General features: G+C 39.3%; 1 protein-coding gene across 1 annotated transcript in view; it reads left to right on the top strand.

The window, feature by feature from the left end:
• The window catches only part of TPD52L1 (tumor protein D52 like 1), a 28524-nt gene extending 5625 nt beyond the window's left edge, over window positions 1-22899 (top strand). Inside the window, exons 3-7 of the mRNA XM_026088559.1 lie at window positions 7122-7223; window positions 12681-12695; window positions 15496-15534; window positions 18126-18186; window positions 22603-22899. Of these exons, the coding sequence (XP_025944344.1) occupies window positions 7122-7223; window positions 12681-12695; window positions 15496-15534; window positions 18126-18186; window positions 22603-22734 (349 nt within the window). The 3' untranslated portion in view covers window positions 22735-22899. The remainder of the gene's footprint in view (window positions 1-7121; window positions 7224-12680; window positions 12696-15495; window positions 15535-18125; window positions 18187-22602) is intronic.
• The last annotated feature ends 4708 nt before the right edge of the window (window positions 22900-27607 follow it).

Here is a 27607-nt window from a genome sequence, read left to right as displayed (position 1 = left end):
CACCAGGACTCCCAGGTCCTTCTCTGCAGAGCTGCTTTTTAGCCAGATGGCCCCCAGTGTGTACTGATGCATGAGGTTATTCCTCCCCAGGTGCGGGACTTTGCATTTCTCTCTGTTGAACTTCATGAGATCCCTCTTGCCCATTTCTCCAGCCTGTAGAGGTCCCTTTGAATGGCAGCACAGCCCTCTGGTGTATCAGCCACTCCTGCCAGTTTTGTATCATCTGTGAACTTGCTGAGGGTGCACTCTGTCCCTTCATCCAGGTCATTAATGAAAGTCTTAGACAGTATTGTCCCCAGTATTGACCCCAGGGGTACACCACTATTGACTGGCCTGCAGTGGGACTTTGCCCCACTAACCACAATCCTCTGAGTCCAGGAGTTCAGCGAGTTTTCAGTCCACTTCACTGTCCATCTATCAAGCCAATACTCCATCATCTTGTCTATGAGAATGTTATGGAGAGACAGTGCTGAAAGTATTGCTAAAGTCAAGGTAAACAACACTGCTCCCCCCTCATCCACCAAACCAGTCATTTCATCACAGAAGGCTACCAAGTTGGTTAAGCATGATTTCCCCTTCATAAATCCATGCTGATTACTAACTTCATGTCCTTCACATGTCTAGAAATAGTATCTAGGATTAGTTACTCCATCATCTTTTTAGTGATCGAGGTGAGACTGACTGGCCTGTAGTTCCCTGGGTCCTCCTTCTTGTCCTCCTGAAAGATAGGAGTGAGATTTGCTTTCTTCTGGTCCCGATCACCATGACCTTTCAAAGCGAATCGAGAGTGGCCTTGCCAGCCAACTCCCTCAACACTGATGGGTGCATCCCATCAGGTGCCATGGACTCATGTACATCCAGGTTGTTTGAATGTACCCTAACCTGATCTTCCTCCACCGGGGGTAAGTTGTCTTTGCTCCAGACTTCCCACTGGTCTTAGGCTTGGGATTCTCGAGGGGTGTCTTACCAGAAGACTCATGCAAAGAAGGCTTTGAGTACCTCAGCTTTTTCCATGTCTTTTATCTCCAGCTTCCCTGCCTCATTTAGCAGTGGACTTGCATTTCCCTAGTCCTCCTTCTGCTGCTGATATACCTGTAGAAGCCCTTCTTGTTGCCCTTCATGTCAAAGCCCATATCCTTGGTGATTCCAGGCATGGGATCAGGACTGCTTTGAGGTGATGGAAAGCGGAAATATGCGAGAGTGCCAACTAAGATAGGAATCTCTCAAAGCTCTGTTTTTAGAATGACTTTTCATCTTTTATCCTCACAGATGAAAATTTTTACATATTGTAGAAACAGGAAATCTCATTCATTAGTGGCCAGAAACAAGAGATCTGCAAGTGCTAGCTCCTAACAGCATGTGTCCTAGACAGCGCCTGGGGCTTTCTCAAGTGCTGGCTGTCTTCTGAAGCCTGTTTAGGAAGAGTCACTCAGAATAAACAGCTCTGTTGTTATCCGAGATATTTACCTGAGATTTGGGAGAGGAACATTCAGCATGGACTGGGCCTCTCCCTCCAGGGACAGAAAAGGGATCTCCTCCGGGACTACCAGTTGAAAACTATGTGAGCGAGATTAGTTCTGTTGGTAGGAGCCTGAGAATAATTGTATTACAAGATGTGTGATACGGATTTCGTTAAGTAGTGAGAGTCTTTGTTTTGTAATTCAAATTTCTGCCAAGTGATGAGAAAATAGAAAGCAATAGTTGCACTGCGGGAGTTTGGGGATTAAAAAAACTGTGGTACTTGTAGCCTTCATTAGTATAACTTTAAGTATGTAGTAATGTGTTCTAGAGGATCCGAATTTTCTCAGGAAGTCAGCCATAATTTATGGACAACCATAGTCCTGCTGTGACATTTAGGAACTCAGCATACTGTGTTCCCACACACACTTGTAATGAGTAGTAGTAAAAGAAATGGGAGTGCTTCTCTGCATTGAAATGAGTAATCACCCTGTGATATTTTCTTCTTTAAATATGCAAGTAAGTGTAGCAGTTGTGTAAGTAAAGCAAGCACAGTGCCTGTTTGTGAGCATGTGCTATAGGGCAGTAAAGGGACCCTCCCTTCCACTGACCTTCTGTGTCCTTTGGGTCAGGCCAGCTGATGTTCATGCCTTCCTCAAAGTCAGTTTTTTGCCACTTTTCCACATACAGCTCTGTCCTTGAACATGGAAGGGTGAATGAAACATATGGGGTCATGGAAAATAAGTCTGAAGAAGGGACTTTGAAAAGTCACCTGTTCCATTACTAAGAGATGTATGTCCATTTGTTTGCACCAGAAACTTCAGCTAATGGAAATTCCATGGCCTTTTCAGGTGATGTGTTCCAGATCACTGAATATAATATTAGTTTCTTAGGAACAATCCACTGTCATTATGACTTTGAACCAGAAACTATACATGTATGTATTATATGTATATGCRTATCTAATTATGAGGAGGGGAGGAAAGGCCTAAGTGTAAACTGGAATCCTGAAATGATGGGGAAGGAAAGGGGAAAGGAAGGGAAAGGAAAGGAAGGGATGGAAGGGAAAAGAAAGAAGGAGAAAGAAGGAAAGGAAGGTAAAGAAAAGTCAAGAAAGAAAAGGAAGGAAGAGCAGGCAAAGAAAAGGCAGGAAAAGGAAGGGGAAGAAAAGGCAGGAAAAGGCAAAGAAAAGGCAGGAAAGAAAAGGAAAGAATGGAAAGCAAAAAAAGGCAGGAAAGAAGAGGAAGGAATGGAAGGGAATGAGATGGAAAGGAATGGAACTGAAAGGAAAGGAAGGCGGGAAAGGAAAGGAAGGTGAAGGAAGACAGGAGAGGAATGAAATGAGTTGTGGCTTTTATATCCGGAGATGAGCACAACTGCTTGCTTTCCTCCATTCTATGCTACACTGCACAAAYAGTACCTTCCATACAATTGTAGCCCTAATTTTTGCATGGTTTTGAAGATTATAGCACAGGACTGCACAGAGTAATTGGCAGTGTTGTCTGGCATCTTTCCTGACCCGTGACTCTCCCCAGCCTCCTGAGCAGTCTCCTGTTGTATGCTGCTTGTGGATTCCTGGCTTCGGGCAGATCCCCTGCGACCTGCAGAGCTTCTTTTCCCTGAGCTCTGCCCTTCCTGTCACTATGGGAGAGGAACCACCTGGAGCATAGTTCCTTTGGCTTGTTTAGGCATATATACACATATCCAAGTGCCAGCACAATTTCAATTAATTCTTAACATATTTGGCAAAAGGAGAAATGACTAAAAAATACATCACATTGTTTCTTTTTGAAGTTGGAATGAATTTCAGGTGAGCATATTTTAAAAAAGAACCAAAAAAAMCCCCGAGCTTTTTATTCATTTGTGGTCAATATGGCAATGAATGCTCTTAGAGCATGTGTTCTAAGTACATACTGTCTGTCATTCACACATGCATTAATTTCATTTGAGCACTAGCATTATTTAATTAATACGAAGCCGTCTTTTTCCACAGAAAATCAATAGCGAAATGGTTTTATAGTTAAGAGTCTCTCGGAGACCCAGATGCTTTACATTCATTCCAGAAAATGTCATTCTTAAGCTGACTAATGGCTTGAGCACAAAAAAGAAGCAAGCTCCATAGGACATGGCTTGTGCAACCAGGCTCTGCTCTACAATATGGTTTCATTGTTAATTGTTTGCATTTTGTTCCATCTTATGTAAGCTTTATCACAGAGGAGGGTTTCTCAAATGGATTAATTTTCCAGTAAACATTGATGGAGAGGCAAAACACTGGGCGAAGATGTACTAATTACTGGTATGTGTTGTCATATTTTACAGAAATTGATGCTAAAATCTTTATAAGTACTGTAGCATGTCCAATGTGCAGCTTACCATGCAAAATATAAATATCATATTTGTAGCCTACTTCTGTCAGCAGTGCATGTTTGTGCCTATGAAAGAAGGTTAGACTTAAATCTGCCATGCAAAGGGCAACACCTTACTGAGTTGATATGAGATCAAATGGCATGTAGTATCATTATCCTGTCTTATCCTACAGATGTTGGTCATTTAAACATCTAGTTCTCTGACCTCTCTATGTCTGCAGTATGGCTGTATTTTGTATGAAGAATGACATGTTTCCTTCTCACTGTTTTATGTTTTCTTGTTTTTTTAACTGGCTGTAAAATCATATAGTGAGATCTTGTTGTCATAGGGTAGTGCAACCTAAATACAGTATAAGAAACTGTCAAGTGAAATGCAATCAAAATATGCTGCAAATCTGTTTTGCCTAAGGAGTATGTTACATTACTGGAGATGTAAGTAGTCTTAAGAACTTCTATTAAATGTGCTGGGAAGGGAATATTATCAAAATATGTGTTATCAGCATATCAGCTGGTTTTTCTGTTCCTCAAAGCTGCTCTTGAGCATTGCTGAAGGGAGGAGGTGTTTCCATGTCAGAGGTCATTTTTCTGGAGCTGGCACTCAAAAAAGACCAATTGCGTGACAGTCTTAGCTGGACTGATACTGTTACATAACATCAGAAGTATTAGGAACATAAATGCAGTTTCCATTTCTTTCTTCCTAGTAGAAATACTGGGGAGGACATTGCGTTTATGGGATCTATAGAGAAAATGCAATAATAGTTGAAATGCCAAAATCAGTCTCATTTTTTTTTTTCCTAAAGTTAAACATGCCATTGGCAAAATGAACTCCAAGGTGTCTTGTTCAAAAAATTAGCTCAGAATAATATCTGCAAACTATTTTGCTATTTATAGTCAACCGGAATTAAATAGTGTTTGTTTCTAGAGATATTTTTACCTTGGTTATCACTTTCATTGAACATGTATATGATTTTAATATAGTTTTTGTGTGGTTGGTGGGACACTTTTTGATCTTTGGAAAAAAAAAAAAAAGAAGAAGAAGAGACTAATCTTTATTGCAGCCATGACTCCTGGAGCATCCCTGCTTGGAAGTGTGCTGGTTTTCTGATTTCTGACTCAGAACCCCCCCAAAAAAGGCGGAAGCATTGGGGATAGCTCAACATATGCAAATGCAAGTTAGGATAAGGGTTCAGCTTAACAGGAGTCTCCCTAATGTTTAAAAACAGGCTTAAGGGTTGAACACAGTAATTTGCAGAAGGAGGCAAGCTCCTTCCTGCCTGCATTCTCACAGAGGAGAATGTGAACCAGCTGTGACCGATGAGGCTGGGTATGTTTGTACAGAGATGATTTGTGTCCAGACAGTTTGGGGTATAGGTAAAGTGAGCTTGGCTTTGCTACAAAAGACCTTTTAGACCTGGAAGTCAAGTCTTGACCCTCATTTTTGTCATCAGAAAAATTCCACTTCTGTTGAATGGATTTGTAATCTTCTCCATTAGGAAAATGTTTAAAGATGTGTGTGCAACAATACAGGCATTCTTAAAAAATACACTTATATATATATAAACTCATAAGTATTAGAATATTTGATTTTTTTCATATTTCAACACTTTTCAAAAGGTGTATACACATAGTTTGACTGAAGCATCATTACCATTTGTTTTAGGGTCTTATAGCACTCAAGCTTATATGAGAGTATGTCCACGGACAGCAAGAGAATGCCAGAGTGATTGAACTAGTTAAGCTAGCAAATGAGGCCTCTGTGAAATACGAGCATTGCAATCTTTCTTTGTCCAAGTGACAAACAGTAGGACTGATGGGAAAGAAGACTGACTGAAACAATCTCTTGGGTCTTCTCTGTACTCTGTGCCTGAAAAGGGGGCAATAAAACTGGCGTAACCAGTGCTGCTTCCTTTCTAATTATAATTTGTGCTCCTTCTGTAACTGTTAAAATTTTTTGCCCCTTGTCATCATTCTAACGTTATTGATTACGGTTAATTCAGCTTATCTAACTTTTGGTATCTTGGGGTTTGGTATCCTGGTCTGAGGTGCTTCTCTAGATTCCTGTTCTGGTCAGTGGAGACAGAGGCAGGCGCTTTCACAGACTGAGACGTTTTATCTGGTAGTTGTTACATCTTCTTAGGTGGTCAGTAGTCTGGAAGATATTTTGTGGGTTAGGAGCATATAATCAAAGTATGTATGTTGTGGGAAATTAATTGTGGATGGAATATTGTCTAAAAGTATAGAGCTTTACTTGGTATGTGCCTTTCTAACCCATGGTCTGTACAACAGAAGGTAAGGACTTTCAGCAATAGATACTACCAAGGCTAAAAGGACATGGCATAAATGTGATGTGCTGTATGGCAAATGTTAATCTTCTTTTACTTCCCCTCCTTTCTCCACAAAGCTGTATTGCTTTCATATACCTAAAACTAAGAATAGTCTGTTTCATGAATTAGGCAGTGGGATTTTTCATTAATCTCTAGTGTATTTTGGAATCTTAAAGAATTTGCAATCTTTTGCAGTCTTTACAATCTTAAAGAATTTGTTCAAAAGAGAAGCAGAACCAATGAAATTATATTTCTGAATTTTTCATGATCATTTCTGCAGTTCTTGTCTGCCAAGACACACCACAGAATACAAGACTGATTATAACATGCTATCCTTTTGCTGTTAGGTCAGTATTCTAATTCTGAGCTTGTTTGCGTCACTGAGAGCATCAGTTAATTTCCTAGGAGGAAAGCCTCTGACATACTCAGAAATAGTTTACTCGGCAAAAAAAAGCATCCATACAACAAAGCTTATTCATTACTCTGAGAATGTAATTTAACCATACTGAGTGGTCTACGTGGGTTAAAGCATATCTTCCAGATCAGTAAATTAAGATGATTCTGTAGGTGAATGTGTACGCTATACATACATGTATGCTATGCTTCTTAGCTGATGCAAGTTTACTGAAATTGTGTCAAGCAAGTATTCAGCAAGCTATAACAAATCACTGCCTTCTACATTTAAACAGCTTGCACCGACCAGAGGAGGTTATCTGCCGGGAGGAGAAGCAGTGAAGGATTGCTCTGGAGAGTATTTTGCTCACATTAGAATTAAACTGCACTTAGGAACTGTGTAGGAGTGGGCATCTTTGTAATTCATTTTATGCTACAATTATTACAGTTCTTAACCCTTTAGTGGATGGGACTTTAAGATGTGGAAATAAGAGAAAAGGGGATTGCAGGGGATTCTAGCCTCTGTTTGTTAATACTTAGTACTATTTCTGTTCTGTTTTTTTTTTTTTTTTTTCCCCAGTTACAAGAAAACACACGAGACCCTGAGCCATGCAGGACAGAAGGCCACAGCAGCTATCAGCAACGTAGGAACTGCTATCAGCAAGAAGTTTGGAGATATGAGGTATAGGGATCTGCTGCTTCTTTTGTCTTATTTTGAGGAGGAAAAGGATAACAAGTCTATCACTTTTCTTTTCCTTCTACACTAGTGTTTTAAAGTTTCAACTAGTGCTCATAATTGTAGTATTATATTCACAGTTCCAGTTGAAAGGAAAGGGCGACTGTGAATAAAAATATAATTCTTGTTTCAGTCCCAGATAAAAAAAAAAAAAAAGACAACTTGGAAATCCCCTTTGGAGTAACTTTGCAAGTCCAGGAAAGTGTACAAATAAAATGGAAGAAAAAAATGCAGTTAAATCTTTATTAACCTAATTTTATTCATAAATGAGTTTTGGAGAAAACATTATCTAAAGAAAACAAGCCTGCCTGGAGCTCTTCTTGGAAAGATAAATCAAAAAGGATTTTTTATCAGCTTTTTCAATTTGTACAAAGGATAAAATAAAAATAGTACCACATCCTGAAGTTAGGTTTTATTACTTAGCAAAATGTTACTGCCTTTTCTCCTCTTACTTGGTCTGTTTCCCATCATCTGCATACTTTGTGTATTTGTTTCTAGATGTTTTGAAGTTTTAATATTTTACCTATCTGAAAGGCTTTTGCCTCTTGCCCTTGGCTTTCACTCTGCTGGTCCAAGCCTACTAAGATAGAAGACAAAGTTTGTTTTACAGCTGTGTTTATAAAAAAAATAGATATGATGAAAATAATAGGAGTTGAGGGCTTGGGGGAAAATTGTTATTTACTTGTGTGACTTAAATGCCAGACTTTATATGTTAATGTATCTTTAAAATGTTGATCTTAGAGGTCCTCAAAATGAGAGGGTAAATGAAGAAATTGTTCATCATAATAAGCTAGCACTTCWGCTTTCAAGTTGATAGTAGGAGTACAAATTTATTTTCAGGTGTTTTAGGGAGTTGATTTTTTTATGATGAAATAAATGGATATGGACAACATATTGTTTGAACTGCAGAATTAGGGTCTCATTTATTAGAGATATCAGCATATACTCACTTTTTTGTAATTTTGTAGTGCAAGAAGTAACTGTATCCTAAGAACTATGTGAATTCATTTCACAGTATTTCAAATATAGTTATGTTGTTGCTGCACATGGTTGAAGCATAATTCTTTACAACTAACTTATTTTTCCACTTTTTTATTTTTAATCTGAATTTTTAGAAATCTTTATAGAGTCCCTCCTTCATACCTACCTTTTACATACAGCTAAATAAACCCTCTATAGAAATACCACAGCTGTTCTTCTAAGTGAAACTATGAAAGAAAAATCTGCTTTACAATGACTCTTTCACTTTTCAATTTAAAGTGGAATTCTAGTGAGTGACTTAAAACCAGGATAAGCTAAGAACTGTTTGACTCAATACAGTTAAACATCCATAGGTAGTATATGCCTAGAAAAGGGTATAACAAGGAAGCATGCAGTTGTATTTTCTTGGGCACATTCTTCATACTTTCAGCAATCTGTCAGCTGAGAACTTTCTAAAACAGGGGTGACACCTTTCATTTAAAAGTCTTTGATGGATTCTTCTTCATGAATTTATCAGGTTTTTTTCAACTTATACAAGTTTTTGGCATTCATAACACCTCATGACCCCCCAGATTAGCAGATAGTTTTGTGGTGAAGRAGTTGGTGTGATTTATTTATTTATTAATTTTCTGTTCTGAATTTCTACCTTGTCTACCTTCCTTCGATGCCTTCTCTTTCTTCTATTGGGAGAAACAGTGAACTTACTTCTCTCTACTTACTCCTCTCCTTCAAGTCACTTATGATTTCCTGTAGTTTTATTGCATTGTCCTTCAGTTACCTCTTTTCCAGGCCAAGGCTCCAGTCTGTTTAGTTGCTTATCATACCAAAGCTGTTTCCTACCTTTTTTTATTCTTATTATTGTTCTCTGCACTCCTAATAGTACCATATATTTTTGAGAAATGCATGATGAGGTGTGCATACAGCATGTGGCACAAACATATTTTCTGTTTTATCTTCTGTTCTTTTCTTAACACCTCTTCATGTAACCAAGGCAAGCCCACTGCTTAGTGGACAGGTCCTGTTGGTGCTTCTCTGCTCTGGATCCCAGAGCTATGGTCACAGAATTGTTGTGTAAATACCTTGGATGCTGGTTCTTGATCATAGGAGGAGGACTCTGACCATTTGGTACTTCCCAGGTCCTGTTACGTGGGCTTTGCATAGGGTTTGAGATTAACTGCAAAGGAAGAAATGTCTTTGCTGTAATATAGTCCATCCTGTAATACTTAACATGACTGCTAACCAATTCCTTCATCCTACCTATCAGTCCCCTCCCTGCCATGATCATCATGCTTCTGACTAGCACTTGGAAAGCAGCTGGACAGTATTTGTCCCATTAGCCCTTTAGCCAAGGGCTGAAAGCAGAGGCTAAATCCATAAGCATTTTGATTAATCAAGAAGTGTGATTATAGTAGCTTTTTGGGGCCAAATTGATTGCCTGGTTGGGAATTTTTCAAGAAAATACAAACTTACCAGCACTGCTGTTTTTTGTGGAAACATACTGATTTTAATTAAGTGTTCMGTAAGGAGAGTTTTCTTGGCAATGAAGAAGCAAGCAGCATAGCTAGTATCCCATAGTTACATAAAGCATGGTATGAATCGGGTCTTCTGCATCTGCTAACATCCCAAATCTAGAGTAATAGTCAGTATGCTTAACTCAACAGCAAGGTTGACCTAAGATCTTGGCTCAGCTTGGGCAGGTGCAGCTCTATGTTGGGTTACACTGTAAACCTTATTACTTAAATGACCTAGGTTAAAAATCTCCCCCACTCCCACTCTAATGCCAGCTGTGTTTGGGGGACTGAGTGTTGCAACCTTCTAACTCATTTTGTAGGTAAATAATCCTTAGTATTTTACATCTTCTGAATTTTGTACTATTACTAATTAGTGCTCATAACATATCTTTACAGTTGTGATGCATTTTATTTAATATTATCATGTTACTAGAAATATCAGAAACGCATTTAAAACTGGTAAACCCATACTTTTGCTTTGGGATACAAGCCAAGCACTAGTAATACACTTAAGATAATAGTTTCCTCATGAACAGCTCTTGCGATTAATAGCATGAAATCAGTTGTGTTTTTTATTTTTGTTTTTTTGTACATCACCTCTGTTAACATGTTCTGACATGTCCTTTTTATGGAAAGGGAAGGCAAAGGGGAAGAAGGGAGTCCTAGGTCACTCATAGGAGAGTAATATGGGTCCCAGTTACTCAGATGTGGAGGACAGAGTCTGAGATTTCTGAAAGAAAAACAAGTGTGATTCTCTTCCCCTTCTCCCTTTAGAGCACCACTATATGAATGAAGGGGAAGACTGATAATGAACGGATGGAACAGAGCAGGATGGAAAGGGCTGGGTTTTGGGGACAGAGCAAGTCAGGACAACAGGAGCATCAGGAGGCAGCCCTGGAGAAATAAGAGAGTGGACTGGGACAGTTTTAGAGGGTTGAGATAGGTGAGCTCAAGCTGAAAGCCCATTTGGGCATGTTCTTCTCTAGAGTCAGGCTGAATCCAAGATCCCTGAGTCCTACCACTCCCCTGCTGGCCACAGATAGTGATGGCAACATATCTCTTGTCATGTAGAGCAGAGAGCTGACGCGGAGTTGGGGGCCTTTACCCTTTGCTCTTTTACGTACTGGCAAAGTTTGGATCTTTTTGCGGGGTACTGCTGGATTATTCCACAACTGCCTATGTGGATCTTACAGCTTCAGTCATGCTGATGACTCCTCTAGAAAAGTTGTGATACCAAGTGGAGGATTTCTGATATTTCAGTTTTAAAAATCGGTTTTGAAAATCAAGGAAACTACTTGCACTACACTACTACATACATGCTACTGCACACACTACTACTACTGCTACACAARAAAAAACAGTTAAAGGTCATTAAGCTAATAAAGGCTTAACTCATTTAAATATAAACATCTCGTTGGAATTTTTTAAAAGCAGGTTAGACAGATGTCTGTTGGAGATGGCTCAGGCATAATTAATCTGTTCTAGTGCTGTGGAAATGTATTTTTGATGTGCCTTCCACTCCTGCATTTCTGTGCTTTCCATGATCTAGGGATGTTCTGAGCGTTCACAGCTGTTGCTGAAGTCACTGCTGAATTCCTTGAAAAATCATAGCTGTCAGATATCCAAAACTCCCATTCTTAAACTTCTGTGTCTCTCTGATACCCTCTATAAAGGGAAATAATGATATTGTCTTGTTTCAGAATTGAATTTCATAAGCATTTCTTCTGATGACAGGTGAGGTAGTTGCTTTCTCTTATTTCTACTGGCACTTGCACCTTCAATTGTGCTGGTTTGTAGAGCTCTGCAGTAACACAAATTCCCAATCTTGCTTACCATACGGCTCTGCGAATGTCAGTGCTAGCATGGAGTAAGGGATGCCTGGTACTGGGAGTCAGCTGGTAGTAAAAGGAGGCTAAAACCAGCAACGGTATTACTGTAAGCTGGTCTAAACAGAAATGTGTTGTGAAGATAATCTATGTTTGCGAAGCACCTACATGTATAATGATGAGCCCCATATAATAGACCCTGAAAAAATCAGTAATTTTTTTTCAGAATAGGGTATAAATATTGTGCAGTAAATAATGCATCACACCACACATCAAAAAACTATGTGAAAAATTGAAGAGATGTTCATTAAGTGTGCACCATCTATCTGTTTCGCTTCATTAGGCAGGTGTTCCCTTGAAGAAGAGGTCTGTAATTAAAGACTACATCAATAATACGCAGATGGAGGAGGGGCTGTCTCCATCATCATTTCTTGACTTTGGAACCTTAATGACATCCTTTGGGTATTGTATATCAGCTCTCAATTCTATTGCCTTCTTGTGAGCTGAAAAACAGTGTCAAAGCGTTGAAAATAATATTTTCAACAGAAAACAGTTTTTTAGAAAATGTCATTTTAGGAATTAAAAGGCTCTTATTTTTTTCCATACCCTCCTGAACTGAGAGATGATAAAAAATCCAGAGGGGGAAAAAGACACTTGCTGCTGATCTGAATTTTCAGTTGGCTGATACTTCCTCTTCAGTGAGGTTAAGGTGCAATTTTGGGAGAGAAATCAGTTAGCATTGATCAAACATGATCTAATGAAGAGGACACAAAGTTTAGCAGACAAAAATTCTGTTCTTTGTTGCACAGATAATATGAGATTAACTCTGTGTAGTGTGTGTAAAAATTATTAAAGTGTGTAAGGAGTGTGTAAGAAGGAGTGTGTAAAAGTTATGAAAAGTTATATTTTTGCCTTGAAGGAATCTCAACTGATCCACGTGCTAGTGTGAATTCTGGTGTCAAAATTTGAATACAAATGATTTTTTTTTTCTCCTTTGGCATGTTACAGATATGTATGTATATTTTTTGCTGTATTTTCTTAATACTCTTAACTCTTACTTTTCTTTCTTTTTGCGGCTACCATAGATCACATTCAATTGGGTAAGACACATTGCTCTTCTTAAATAGTGCTCTTAAATACTGCCTTTATACTTGACAGGGTTTGTTTTATGGAATGTAACACTGTAACCTCTTGCATTTTGGCATTGTATGTAAGATAAAAATATGTTCTACTTAAACTGTAATGTCTCATTTCTACTGCATGGTGATTCTAACGAGGAAAGGACTGGAGTAAGTGGCTAGAGTGTTTGCCTTGCTCTTGAGTGGATTAGTCTCAAATTCAAATAATGAATGCATTCAAAAGAAGTTTCTCTTGGGAAAACCTATTTATATGTAATCTGTTCTCTCAGCCATCTCCTGTCTAGAGGTTGGAACATAAACAGCACTTAGTAAAAATTCTGTTCAGTGAGCAGACTTTTATAAAGGTCACATAAAGAATTTAATTCCTACCTCTTCAATAAAGTAGAAGTATAGCAGTCATGAAGCATACAGGGTGACTCTGTAAAAGTCTTGAGTCTTACAGAGATCTCTGAAGGTAGGACAAGTTCTTACRATGATTAAAAAGGGGTTCTTTAACCTCTCTAGAGCTTGAGCTTACTAATGCTGTAAAACATTTCAATATATGATGAAAAATATGGTGATGATAAAGTAATCTTATGTGTACTGAAAGATTCTATAAGCTGTCTGACTTTTAGTCAGTTCACCTAGCAAAGGGGCTGAACAGCCCTGAATCCTCAGCAGTCTGGCCTTGTAGCATCCTTAATGCACAGGGTGGTTCAAGAAAGTTGTTCTGCTCAGCTAAATGTTGTCCTAACATGAACTCTTACTTCACTGAAAAAAACTTCAAAATGTGGCCTGAGTTGACTTCCTATCTCACTCCGACATCAAACAAAACTGTAAAACCTAGCAATCCTTTGGCATGAAGGATCTCTGTTCTCTACCTGTGCACTGAACCCGTGAGGTCTTTCACCATTGCAGCGCAAGTGTCCTGAAGCCTAAAACATTAAGTAAGCTTTTTCTAATAGAACAATTTTGGATGCTGCTGTTACTGTTGCTATAGCTTGTATCTTCTCCCCTTTAAAGAAAATAAAAAGATGAACTCAGTAAAATATGCACTCAGTAGTCAGATTGTCTGTCTCATGTCATCCCTCAGCTGTCTGAATTTAATTTGGCACAATGTAATCTTATTTAGAGCTTCATATCTGGTATGTTTTGCTATTAGAAGAGGAGCAGCCTATGCTGAATTACTCTAAAACTCTTTATTTTCTGCCTGTCATGTGTTACAAGACTAGCATGGCAAGCATGCTTGTTTCATTTAACTAGGATTGTTAAAGATCTGCACTTGTGAATGTTTGGACTTGTCTTTCCTAAATCTTAAAAACAGTACACTAATTGAACGCAAAAACCTTGTATTGTGTTTGGTGTCACTTGTCTATCTCAGCTTAGCAGAAGCCTTAAGGTATACACACACAGAAAACAGTTCATCTAAGACTGATCTGACCCACCTTCTTGCCAGCCAGCTTTTTTTTTTTTTTCCTATTTCTAATTTTTGTTTTTGGAAAAGAATGGCTTCTTTGTATGTACGGAAACAGTACCTCTCTGAATTTGTATAAGGAGACTGATAGTTTGGAACAAACACATGCTATTTATATGAGTGTTTTCATATTTTAATGCTATAAACATATTTTGCTTGATGGCAGCCAAATATTAGTGTCCCTTCAAGTAAAGCTCCTACTGTTTTTAATCAGACCAGGCTGAAGCTGTCTGTCAACACTGAAAGTAGCCATTCACGAGCTTTTGAAACACTACATATTCTTGCAGTGTGCAATTTACTCAAATGTAAATGTAGTTACGGACACTACTTATATTTCAAATAAGTAAGGGAACATATTCAAAATAGGTGTGATGCTTCTCAGCAATAGGGAATATGAAATGTTATGATAGCAGAGTTGTCTTTGGCTGAAGTGGGAGAAGGTAGCTAATATGAGCCAAGAGGATAGGGTGGAGGATATCTGTTGGATTAAAGATGAGCAAGAGGATTTGTAGGTCTCTGAGCGATGCAGAGACTCCACCCTCTGCCAGTCAGCCCTCCCATACCTGTGCTGCTGGGAAGTCTGAGGAGGGAAGAAAAGAGTGTGAGAGCTGGAGAGAGCTTTGGAGARCAGAGCTTTCTACACTTGGTAGTGTTGAGGTTTGAAGGAAGGAGTGAAATGTCCAAAAGAGATGGGAACAGGAACTACTGCAGCCATGAGTGTTGCCTCTCTGTTGAGGAAACCTCTTGTTTAGATAGCCTGTTGCCCAGGGGGCTATGCAAACAGGGGCAGGGCCTGACTGTTTGGACTGGATGCATTGTGCATGCAAAAAAAAGCAGGCAGTTGCCTTCTTTACCAGCTTCTTTTGGTTGCCTTTAACCAACTTTGTTTATGTTCACAAACCTGAGGTGTATTGTCCTCACCTAAGCCAGAGCTTATCATCTGTGAGTGAGGAACGTGAAGGTAGCTCTCTGTTCCTCTGTCACATGTTGCACATCTCTGTAGATAGCAAGGGTCTGAGTCCTTTAAATAGGTATTAGCAGGAACTGTGTTGCATGGTTCCTTTGAGCCCTATGCAGTCTCGGATCACTTGACATGAGAGTGTAGTGGCAAGAACTTCAGTACTGAAAGTGAGCTGGAATTCCCAGGTGAGTTTGACAAGCTCTCTCCATTGGGAGCAGAGTTCCAGCACTCTAGGTTTTGGGGGGGTTTTTTAGTTACTCTTAAAAAATAAAAAATTATATGTAACAACCATGTTGCACTCTGGGTTTTACACCTTTTTTTCCTTCTCTTTTGCTTTCATTCCACAGTTACTCTATTCGCCATTCCATAAGCATGCCTGCGATGAGGTAATATGCTACCCATATTGTATTTGCTATGCTGAAGTTCAACGGTGTAGTGAGGGGCAGTTTTCATTCTTTGAATCTGATCCTTCACTTTTTACTCAGATGAATAGTCCTACTTCAATCAATTAAGGTTATTTATGTAAATAAGGGCTGCAGGACTGGCGATCTGTATTTTTTTTCTTTTAATTTGTATTAACTGTTTACATCTTGTGCAAGCCTTTGAGTAATTGTAGCTGTTCTGAGATGCATTTGGATAGGTGAATGTTAACAGATTTTTATTACTGAATCTGAAATTTCATTGTTTTGCTGCCTTTGGATCATGCTCGTATGCAGGGATTTTATATGAGCGTTTTCATATTTTAATGGCTATAATCATGCTTTGCTTGACTGCAGCTAAATATTGGTGCCTTTTCAAGTAAAGCTCCAACTGTTTTCAGTAAAATTAGGCTCCAGCTTCCCCTCTCCCACCCCCAGGCTCTAAATATATGAATATCCTCACTCCCTGCCAAGCATATGGGGAAAACAAATCTCGTAACTAAATGACAGAGACCAATTCATTCAACTTCAGCAGGTGGATAGTTTAAGGAAAGCGTCTGCAAGTGTGACCTATGGGACAAATTCATTTTTTCTCTCCTTTTGACCCCTTCTTGCCCTGTGAAAAGTCTGTCATTTATTTAACAGAAACCAAAAATAAATCTGTATTATTTTTCCAAATGGCTTCTGCTTGCCCTTAAGGACAGTTTAACTGATCTGATGAGGGATATGATGTAAATATATTTGCAGAAGCAGAGGCTGTCATGATGCTCCTGGTAAGTTGCCAGTAAGTGCACAGGCGATGAACTGGCACCCTTAAGTTTAGCAGCCATTGACTTCCTTGCTTTTTGAAGTGAAACACCTCCTGCATGTGCTGGCCTTTCCCCACTGATGGTACAGGGAGCATGGGCACCTGCCAGGGTAAGGCCTTCTGCCCCCAGTCTCCCACTTGTTCAGGAGTGCCCTCTCTTGTGGCTAAAGATCACTGTTACCTTTTATTCCATATAGGAACAAATGGAGATAGTGTTGTCAGTATCTGATCCTGTTGACCGTGCTGATAGGAGGTACCTTATGCTTTCAGTGATAGCAGTTTCTACAGTCTCTTAATGGATGTATCACAATAGATAGTGGAGGAAAAGCCTAAGAACTAAACACTTCATTGAGTAACTGCTTCATTATACTAGACTGAACTTAGGGGGATCCTGCCACCTCTTTGCTTCTTTTGGTAAAGTAAGTACAAGAGGAGCATGTTGGACAGCAGTTCATGAGGTACAGACTCTTCATTTCTAACGAAACACAAAGTGTGCTGTGATCGAGCTCTCAGCTGTCAAGCAAGAAGCAGAGGACTGGAGGAAGGGAGTATTAAACTGCAGCCTCCCTTTACCCACTCTAGATTTGCCCAAGTCTGCCTGTGCTGGCTGAACTGCTGTGGGGGGAGAAAAGCTTTTGTACTCATCCCAGCTTGTCTGCTTCTAGCATGTCTTCTGGCACGGGATGGGGATTATCAGCAGCAGGGAAGCAGCTGGAAGCCATGGGCAGAGCAGGGGAGAGGCATCCATCTAAGCAGCTAAAGGGTGTCTTATGCAATTTTCTGTGGGGGATCCATACTCTCACTTAAAACAGCGCATATGCCTCATGTTCATAATATTAAGCCACAGGTGTTTGTTGTGGTCAATATATTCAGTTGGCAGGAAGAAATGTTAAAAATTGAATGCATTTAAAAGTAGAGAAAAGCTGTGTTTCAAATTTTGGAGAAAAAAAAGAATGAGGTTGTCAGGCAAGCCAGGAAACTGAATATGTGGCTTGTTTTAAGAAAGAAAATCACACCTTTTGCTCATTTTTTTTCCCTTAAGATATGTTCAACTCACAGCTCTCCAAAAACAAAATGTTGTGTTCCATTCCATGAGGAGTGAAAGGCAGAACAAAGCTTAGCTCTGTTAGAGAGACACCCCTGGGACACAATTTTCCTAAAGTCTTTGTCTTTGAAAACAACAAGGAACACTTAATGTCACAAAATCGTGGAGTGGGGTCAGGATTCCTCAAAGGCATTTGAGACCCACTTCCCCTGTAGTTCAAATCTCTTTGCCCCAGGCCTCTAGGACATTTAAGGTTAAACCAACATCTCTTTAATTATTTAGATTATTACCTTGCTCACCAGCTGAAAAAAATGTTAATTTCACTATGGCAACAACACAAATGGATAAAACATAGAAATGCAGCACTAAGGCCAGCATTCTCTGGTTGTTCATTCAGAGAACAGAGTAAATGTATCAGAGGATAAGCAGACAAGTCACTGTTCATTTTCAATTACTAGGCACATTCTGCTTTTGCAAATTTGTACCAAAAACAATACTCATCTGGTTACTGTAATTGGATTTGACTGACAGTAGCACAAGTAACTGCTCATACCCTGTTAGTCTATAGCCCTGTGCTGTCAGCCAGCTGTCATTGTGTCCTAGCATTGTTGCCTGGTAAAAATTGATCAAACTGTGATACACAATTAAGCTTTGAACTGACTGTCCTCCTTCCTCCCTTTAACTTTCTTTTGTTTTTTCTCCTAGGAATTCTCCAACTTTCAAATCATTTGAGGAAAAGGTTGAGACCACCGTCACAAACCTTAAGGTAAAGATTAGGGGCTGAATACATGGCTGTGCTTGTTAAAGTGTAATAGCTTAGCCATTGCTACCATCTGTACAGGAGACAACTTGAATTTGCTGTTCCATCAAGAATTTTCATGGAACTGCAAGTGCACAGGCAGAAAGTGAAGGCAATATGCAGAGAAATGGTCTTTCTGTGCTTCTCAGTTACCAAGTAATGACTTGTGTTGTCTACCAAAGTAAACAGTCTCAAAAATGCTGAAAAAGTGGCCACACTAAAATGGAAAATAGGGACATTTCAGAAAGTGTGACCATGGCTGACTGTGGTGTGCAAAGCAGAGCCATGTGGAGATACAAGGTCTGATTTCAAAAGTAGTGTGGTCTTATGAGCTTTGTGCCCTGCCAGACTGACACAGCTGCATATTTACAGGGTGAACCTGAGTCCCTGAGCAGTGCCCACCAAGTGCTGCTTCCTCAACTGGTGGGAGCTGTCATGTAACTCTGGCTTAATTCACACTACTTGTGTGGCTCTTAGCACTGAACTATTCTTTCCTTAATGCAGGTGTCCGTTTCCTATCTAATTTCATTATTTTGTCTGGATTTAAGATTACAAAACCATATTGAAGTCTTTGCTGAAGGAGGAGAAGATCCAACAGCAATCACACTAACTCAAGATTAAAATACCTGTATCAGTTATTGCTAATAGAACTTGTTAAGGCTCTTATTTAGCAGGACAGAGTATGGCAAATTGCAGTGAGCTAATATTTGCAGCATGGTAAGGCACATTGAAGGGGGAACAAAAAGGTCTGTCTCCTAACGGTTCTTACTCATCGCATAAAGCCCCATAAAATGCCCATAAAATGGCATTTTACTTTAATGCTGTAGAAAGATTCCACTGCATTCCAAATGCAATTCGTGTTAGTGCTGACAAGGGCCAAAATGATCACCCCTCATTTAAGAGGAACTGAAAATACTGGATTAATGTCAATGGGTGTTATGACACAAGTTGTAAAGCATTAAAAGGGCAAGAAAATGACCTTCCACTTGGGACAGGAGGGCATTTCTTGTCATATAAAATGCAAATTACAACTAGAACTCAAGCTGCAGGTACACAGGGAAGGTCTGTCTTTTCCCTGGCACTGTGAAATGGTATAGCAGATAACATTTTCTAGTCAGTCTGAGGAAGTTAAGGAGCAACAGAGAGCTGGATTTCTTTTTGTTTCTAAATCAGCATTTCCACCAAAGAATGCTTAGACTCACTCTATCATTTGCAGCTTTTGAGTATTCACATTTATTTAGTGATAGGCTGGCAACTTTAACTCATGATAGCATAGGATGATGTCATCTCTGTTGCACATTGTCAGAGAGGGAAACATCATCTCAGTTTCACAGCTGGGAGACAGCACCCCAAATAAGTCTAGGGGCAGAGCTAGCACAGAACCTAGGCCTCCAGAGTATCAGTTTAGTGCCTTTATATACCTTCCTATTTCCTTCATTGTTTTCACCTTAGCTGCAAATGCTTTTCATACTCACCCGCACTGTAAAAGAAATGCATTCATGAAGTGGGGTGCATCAGCTTGGAAGGTCTGAATTCCTGCCTGCTGCAATCAAGTGTATACTTGATTATGTTTCTTCTGCTTCTGCTCAGTTAAATAAGGGAAGCAGCTCCTGGGAGCACCAGATGCCTGAAATGGACTTTTTGCATTTTCAACCACTTACCAAGTGGGCAAAGACACTACTTCGGAGAAGTGCAGCACTTTTTGTATCCAGAGTTAATCTTTTAGTGGCAGTGAGGTTAGTCAGTAAACCTACTCTCAGGGCTTTTAGACCTGTTGACACTTCTAGCTCCCAAGTCATCTTCTAGACTCCTCTAGTCTCCTCAAATCCATTTCTCCTACACTTATGACCAACCTGGGAGAGGGTCAGCTAAAAGCCTTTGGCCTTGCTTTGATGGCTAAAAGACAAATATGAGTGATGTCCATTCTGCTTCCAGGGGGGTCGTGTTTCCAGTCACCTCCATGTGAGTCATTCAGAGATGGGAAAAATCACCTCAAACTGCACAGCTCTGAAGACTATTTCTTCTCATAGTGATCTGCTTGAGGAGAGTGATCTTATTTTGCTGATTAAGCCAAGGCATTCTGCTAGAGGAGAGTATATGTCACACCAGCTCTTAGCCTGTCATGTGTTTGGGGTGCTCTTAGATCATCCTTTAAGGAATCCTTAGTTGAGTACCACTAAACCAAAAGTCTTGAGTCTAAAGTTAGCTTCCACATGCAGTTCAACCTTAATGCCATTGTCCAGCTTTATTGGCAAACCCACTGACATGTGAAACATTTTTTGTCTGTGTTCTCCTTCTCTGTGTGCACCAAGAAATCAGAGAAAGAAATGGAGCTGGTGTCATGGACACAGAAAGTCGCCAACACTGGGGATGGACAACTGGRAATATCTCAGTAACGTTCTTCCCTTTCCCTTGCCTCTGTTCCAAGGCTTGCAAGAACAGAAGTTTGTTACTGTGGGCATCAGGAAGTCCAGGGAGCAGGGGGATGGCATAGGTTGGCCCTTCAGTTCTTGGGCCCTCTTGTGATCTAAAAAAGTGGAGAACTTCCTGAAAAGACTTCTGACAAAAGAAAAGAATAGCAGCAGCATTATCAAATTATCTTTTTTTCATATTAGTTATGTATCTTAAGTGGTCCTTCAGTGCTCTGTAGTCAGACAAAACTGATGATCAGATTTCACACATTTAGAAGTCAATAGATTTTATTTGCTCTTGAGTTTGGACTTTGGGTTACAGCTTTCTTGGGAGAGTGAATTAGTTCAGGTTTCCCTGGAAATCAACCTAGATGCCTAACTCTTTTCAACTTTTCTAAAAACCAGAACACTTACGAATTATGTGTTTGCTGTAAGCACTGGGTATTGGCCAGAGGCATGCCAGAAAAATGACTGATGCTGTTCTTGTTTTCCCATGGAAGAGCAGGCAGAAACACAAACAGAAAATGAAACTGTATTAATATTTCTGCTTTTGAGGTGTCAAAATTCAGATGCACCCTATCTGAGTCACTTGAAATGGTGGAAGGAATATTCTGCTTCCACACTCATTTTGATCAGTCTGAATCACTACTGTTTTTGTTGGGAATTTTAATTGGGAAATAGAAGGAGTCATGAATTTTATATATGTTGTATTGCTATTTACAAAAATCAGTGATGGATTGATGCTTTCTGAAAATCAGCACAGCCCACTAGAATTGATACAGATTTTTACTTCTTAAGATGGGAACTTTTTATAACTATGACTCAAACTGTCAGAGCAAATATCAAGCATCCTACTACCTTGTTTTATTGAACTTTCAAGCTAGGTAAGCTCCTGTGCTAGCTGATGAAACAAAGGATTACACAGGATTAACCCTTTGGAGACTTAGGATGCAGAGTTCATTTAATTAAAATAATCTTCCTAAGCATTCACTGGCTGACAGGCTGGAAAAGTGCCACCTTTTATTTAAGTCCTGCTGTAGTTTTAGGAATGAAGAGTTTTGCCTTATTTTCAGACTTGAATCAACTTCCAGGAGGTATATTCCCAAGTCAAACAAAAGAATATTCTCTTRCCAAGACAACCAAATCAAACCAGCTTTGTCTTTTCTTCACTTACAGTCTTGATATTTTCCAAAGCTTTATTTAAAGCTTTTTCTTTGTCAGGAAAACTCAATTTCAGAGTTTTAGTCATATTTTCTTTTATTTTTAGTACTTATATTTACAAATTCTGCAGACTGTAGCATTTTGAAAGTAGATGAACTGTGAGCACATAATTGCATGCTTCATTAATGCAATTTTATTTTTTCCCCCAGGAAGAAATTAAGCTAAAAGGGTCTCAGTTAAAATGCTGTGGGCAGTTTTGCAACTCAGTATCTAGATGGTTACATCTAGAGATGGTTACAAGAACCTACCAGGACAGATTGCTAGTTTTGTTCTTTGGTTACCAAATTYCTTCTACTGTCTGAAATCCCAGCAAGGTTTATAAATTTTGAGGGTAGCTATGTTACCATTGTTAGGGGATGGGCTGCTTTACTCAGAAAATAAACCAGTTCATTTTAATACCCATCTCTTACTCAGCCTGCGCAGAACTGGAAGAACAGAGAAATAAATTCAAGATACTCATGTAAAGAACTTTCCTAACATTGAGACTAAGTTCACTGGTAGGACCTAGGGGATGGTTCCTTTATGACAAATTCCACAGGTGGATTTGAAAACTGCAGCCTGAAAGTTTAGAAATTGGGGAAGGAGAGGAGTTGCTTTATTTGGTTCTTTTTTGAGCTTTGTTGGTACTATTAAAAAAAAATAAAGCGCCATATTCTTTGTCTCCTTTGAACAGTTCTGAGGCCTTGATGGCCATGAAGCATAATGCAAGTGGGACTTGAACTTGCTGTTCTCTTTGTTTGCCTTCTTTCAGACCAAAGTTGGTGGGACTGGTCACACTGGGGGTAGTTTTGAAGAAGTCCTCAGCTCTACAGCCCATGCCAGTGCTCAGAGCTCTCTTGCTGGCACTCGACTTCCTGAGAATGAGGAAGAGCTTCAGTGTTAGACTTCTGGCCCTCCCGAGCCTCATCAGCCTCTGTTCGGAGATCTACCCAGCCAGCAATTTCTAGATGTCCCTCACCACCCAGCTTGTGCAACAAGGTTTTGTCAAGTTTGGAAAATTGCCTCACTGACCTTGTGCTGGAGAAATTCTTTCTCTCTGTATTTATATATTTTGGATGGGCCATTTTATCATCAGGTATTTTGTATGCCATATGAACCGCAAAGTAATTGACTTATAATACTCTAAATTCTATAACGTTAAGTGACCAAATGAGTTTTCTTTTTCAGATAACTTCCCTCCAAAATTGTCCCAATCTCTGTTTCTTATTTCTTTTATTTTACTGCGTTTTGTTTCTGTTGGTTTGCAACCCCCCTCTCAGTGCCACATCAGACAGATGGACCCAGAGCTGTGCAAAGATTTCTACTGCCAGCAATAGTCCATACACCAACTGTCTACCAGCCATACCAGGTGCCCTTTGCTCAGGAGTGTCTGTACACGGTCTGTTTCCTAATGGAGTTAAAATCACTTATTGTCACAGGAAAGTTTTTTTCTCTCTCATTGATACAGTCTGACATTGCCCTCTATCCTTTAGTCAGCAGAGACAAGGAGAACGGGAAGATACACCCAGTTATTCATATAGAAACTAAGCTGATCACAGCTGCTGATCTAAGCTGATCAGTGTAGCTGGAAAAGCTTCAGTTTAAAAATGTGTTCTGTTGCTTGGTCTCTGTGGTTTGATAAAACTCGACAGCAGAAACTAATTACAAAGGGAAGGGAGGTGGGAAAAAAAGCCTGTAATAATTTTGCCTCTGTATCTTCCCCTCAAAAATAAGGGAAGGTCAATTTATGACTGAACAGCATGAGCCTCATTGCAGTTACAGCCTTAAGAGAAAGAATACATAAACAATTGACTTAAGATGTGCCATAGGCTAGAGAGCCCATGCCTTCAGTCTATACTCCAGAGCTGCTAGCATAAGCCCCCCTAAGCTACAATGCCCAGGATGAGCCAGTACTTCACTTTTTGTGCCAAATTTTGTCCTGCTTCATTGCACTCCCAGGCATAATTCCACTTTATATCTACTTAGTCACCAAGAGCCAGTCATCTTTCTCAGCTTTGATTCAGCATGTTTTCTTGCATCCTTTTAACATTTTTTAAAGAAAAGAACAGCACAGTTGTCAGCGTCTTGCTAATGAGCACATGTCAGTCTGCATGTTGTATTACTCAGTTCCCCAGACTGAGATGAGCACAACTTTATCAAGAGTATAAGCCAAATGGAAAGCAGTCTGGGTACTTTTAAAATGGATGCTTGTTTTGAGCATAAGGCAAAGCTTCAAATCAGTGTTAGTGAGTTTAACATTATAGATTGCTTAAAATCTTGTGAGGAAACTTGGCTTTAAGTGATTTTTTTCCTATGTGGCTTTTAGTTTTTACAAAGTTGGAAGTCCTTTCATAATGTGCAACTGGACATAAGTTAGCTTGGACATTTATATAAAATGCCTCTTTAGTGTGATTTTAGCATGGAAGCAAATTTAATTAAGTTTTTTTTAGTACAGTTTTGTTGTGACAGTTTGCTAGCTTATTTTGCAGAGTTTTTAGTACATAAATTTAAACAAAATCTTACTGGTCAACTTTGTGTAAATGAAGTTAGTTATTGATATTCTTATAAAAAATAAATTTCTCTCAACTCATTTACACTCTGGATTTTATTTTTTCAATTCTTACAGTCACTAGTAATACTGTATCTCTTTTCTGTATCTTGCTGTATCACAGTAGAGTATCAAAGTAAACTGCAGGAATATAATCTGCCATTCCTGCAGTTTTTAAAATGCATTCACTCCCTTCCAAGCCTGAAGTTTCCAATGGAAATGTCTGGCTCAAGTTTTGAAGATCTGGAGGTTTGAAAAAGAAAAATGATTGAACTGTTTGGTAAAAGTGAAATGTGCTGCAGAGGAATAAATTAATATCYTGTAGTTCTAAAAGTATTGACCTTCTTTTGAACAGGGCCAGCAGCCAAAATAAGGTTAAAACATGGAGGGCAAGCAGTGTCATCTTCTACAGGAAAATGAGTTAGACTTCATTTTATTCTTTTATATATATATATAGACACACACATATATACATATGTATGCACATATGTATATATATACACACAAAAATATTTCTGGGAAAGCAGTAAATTGTTTTTAATTACATTAAGAGCACAATTTAAAGAGATTGTGTTGATATTACAGAGGTAAGAAAGGTGGAAGTGGGTTGGCCAGACACGCTTCTGTTRCATAGAAATCCTTATCATGTTGTTGTTGTTGTTAAAATAGCTACCACTATGAGTAGGCACAACCCTGATATGAATAGAGCAGAGTAAAAAGATGGAGAAGGTGATTTCATCTCACAGAATCACAGAATGGTTGAGGTTGGAAGGAACCTCTGGAGATCATCTAGTCCAACCCCCCTGCTCAAGCAGGGTCACCTAGAGCACGTTGCACAGGATTGCATCCAGGCAGGTTTTGAATATCTCCAGAGAAGGAGACTCCACAACCTCTCTGGGCAACCTGTTCCAGTGCTCTGTCACCCTCACAGTGAAGAAGTTTCTCCTTATATTCAGATGGAAGCGTCTGTGTTTCAGTTTGTGCCCGTTGCCTCGCGTCCTGTCACTGGGCACCACTGAAAAGAGTCTGGTCCCATCCTCTTGACACCCTCCCTTCAGATATTTGTACACATTAATAAGGTCATATGTCCAGGGTGTAGCACACTTCTCCTATATGTGAGCAGCGCATGTCATTACTGCTTGAGCCAGAGGTCCCACAGGCTATTTTCTAACCTTTCTTTCAGCCTCTCATCATGGCTTATATTTTGATTGCATGTCCACCCTGTGTCTTTCCAACTAATTCCCATTTCTCTTAAAATGCAGTGTCCAAAACTGACATGCAATTACAGTTGTTTTACATGGAGTACGTCCTAGGTTTCTTTTTTTAAAAAAAAGCAAAACTCTCACACAACACACACACAAACCATTTCTCTGTTTCCCATAATACTTACCTTTCTTGCAACACTGCATTGCTGACTCAGGTTCAGCTCTTGATCCCCTGCAGAACTGTGTATCACTAGCCAGTGAAGCCACCTGTTGCACTGGAAGAGCTGACTGGTCCTGCTGGGGGTAGTACTTGCTGTATGTTCCTATCGAACCACTTCTCCAGTTTGTCAAGATTGTTTTTTCTGTCTTCCAATGTGTCGGTAGCCCCTTTACACCTGGCTTTCTATACAAACTGTGATTGGTACCTAACTCAGTGGAATAAAAATTCTGATGAATTTTTACTTTGGAGCATTATGTTGAAGTACAGGCACTTGCACATCTAGTTTTATATGACAACTTGGGCATTATGAATTATTTGTGCAAGTGTCCAGCAGATTGTCATTGTGGGGTGAGGGGGAGTTAGGAATCCTGGCCTTATATAAACCTCGGCACAATTCCCTGCTATAATGCAGACACAGTGTAAGGAATTGTATGAAACACAGAAGAGAAATATATTGAGAAAAGTTAATTAATGAAACCATCACTTCTTAAGGATCACATACTCCAAAGCAAATCTCATCTCTAAGTTTGCCTCTATCAAGAGCTTCTAGAGAAATGTACTCTGCATCTTGCTTCTGTGTAACACAGTGAATAGCTAGTAACCTATTTGATACAGTAAGTGTATGTTCTTAAGCCTATGCATGTTTAGAAGTCACAAAACAAGACTACCTGTCACAGTCAGTGCATTATCTGAACAGATTTGTTTGCAATGAGCTAAGTTAAACTTACCTGATTTTCCCCAGTGGAGACCTCAGAGATGCCCATTCATGGCACTGAATAAAAATGTCAGATAGGACAGCCAACACATGCTGATGCTCTGATAAACTCTCTTACTTGACTGAGGATGAAGGAAAACCCTAAGAGTGGATTTATACTCAACTAGAACCCCACTGACTGAGAGATATACAAAGGAAGATTTTATCCAAAGAGTTAGAATCTCACTTGGAAAAGGTGGGGAAAAAAGCTGTAAAGCTGGAATTTACTAAAGATTTGGATTCCACTTTCAACTGTCTTGAAAATAATTAGTTTGAACTCTGAATCTACTAGTGAAATGAACATATTAAAGAGTGTCAAACCAAACCACAGTGAGCAGTTACTGTCTTACTGTTCTTTCTCTGAATACAGCAATCGATTCTATACACAGAATAGAGATGCTTTAGTATTCTTCAAAGCTTACCTAGCATTAAAAGTGTTCTCAAGGGAAAAATCTGAGGAACCTCATTCCTCCAGAATTAGACCTCAGCATGAGATGAGGACTAAGCAAGACTCTCCCCAATTCATCTGGGACGACTGGGCAACACTGATGCATATGTGGAAGTGAAGTTTTCTGTTGGAGAGTGTTAGTCAGGCCTTTTACAGCTTTATACAGAACCAGGACAGAATCTGCTTGAAATACCATTTGGACAATAAACAAAAATTTTATGCTACTCCAAAGACTTCATTCAAAGGTAATATAAAACTAAATAGGCATTTAGGTGTTAAAGCATAAAAAAATTTTTTCATTGAAGAGTAATTATTTCTGCAGAATAATCTCTTCCTAATGTTGATTTATTATTATGGGGTTACGTTCTGCTGAAGAACATATACTTTCACATAATAATTAGACTTTCCCTCAGTGACGAGAGTTACATTTCATTCAGCGTTATAGCTATCTTGCCCTACCATGAAATGTACTGTTCTCCAGATAAAGTACTTTTGTAAGTGAGACTGCATTAGTCAAAGCTGAGTTGGGGGGGGGGGGAAGCCCTAAACCTCATTTATAATATTGGGTCCTTGACAGAATCTATGGTTTGGGATGTAACTAC

This window comes from Apteryx rowi, unplaced genomic scaffold, assembly GCF_003343035.1.
Source record: "Apteryx rowi isolate R43461 unplaced genomic scaffold, aptRow1 scaffold_774, whole genome shotgun sequence".
Taxonomy (NCBI): Eukaryota; Metazoa; Chordata; class Aves; order Apterygiformes; family Apterygidae; genus Apteryx; species Apteryx rowi.
The sequence above is the reverse complement of the archived record's forward strand: the minus strand, read 5'-3'. Positions and strand labels throughout refer to the sequence as shown.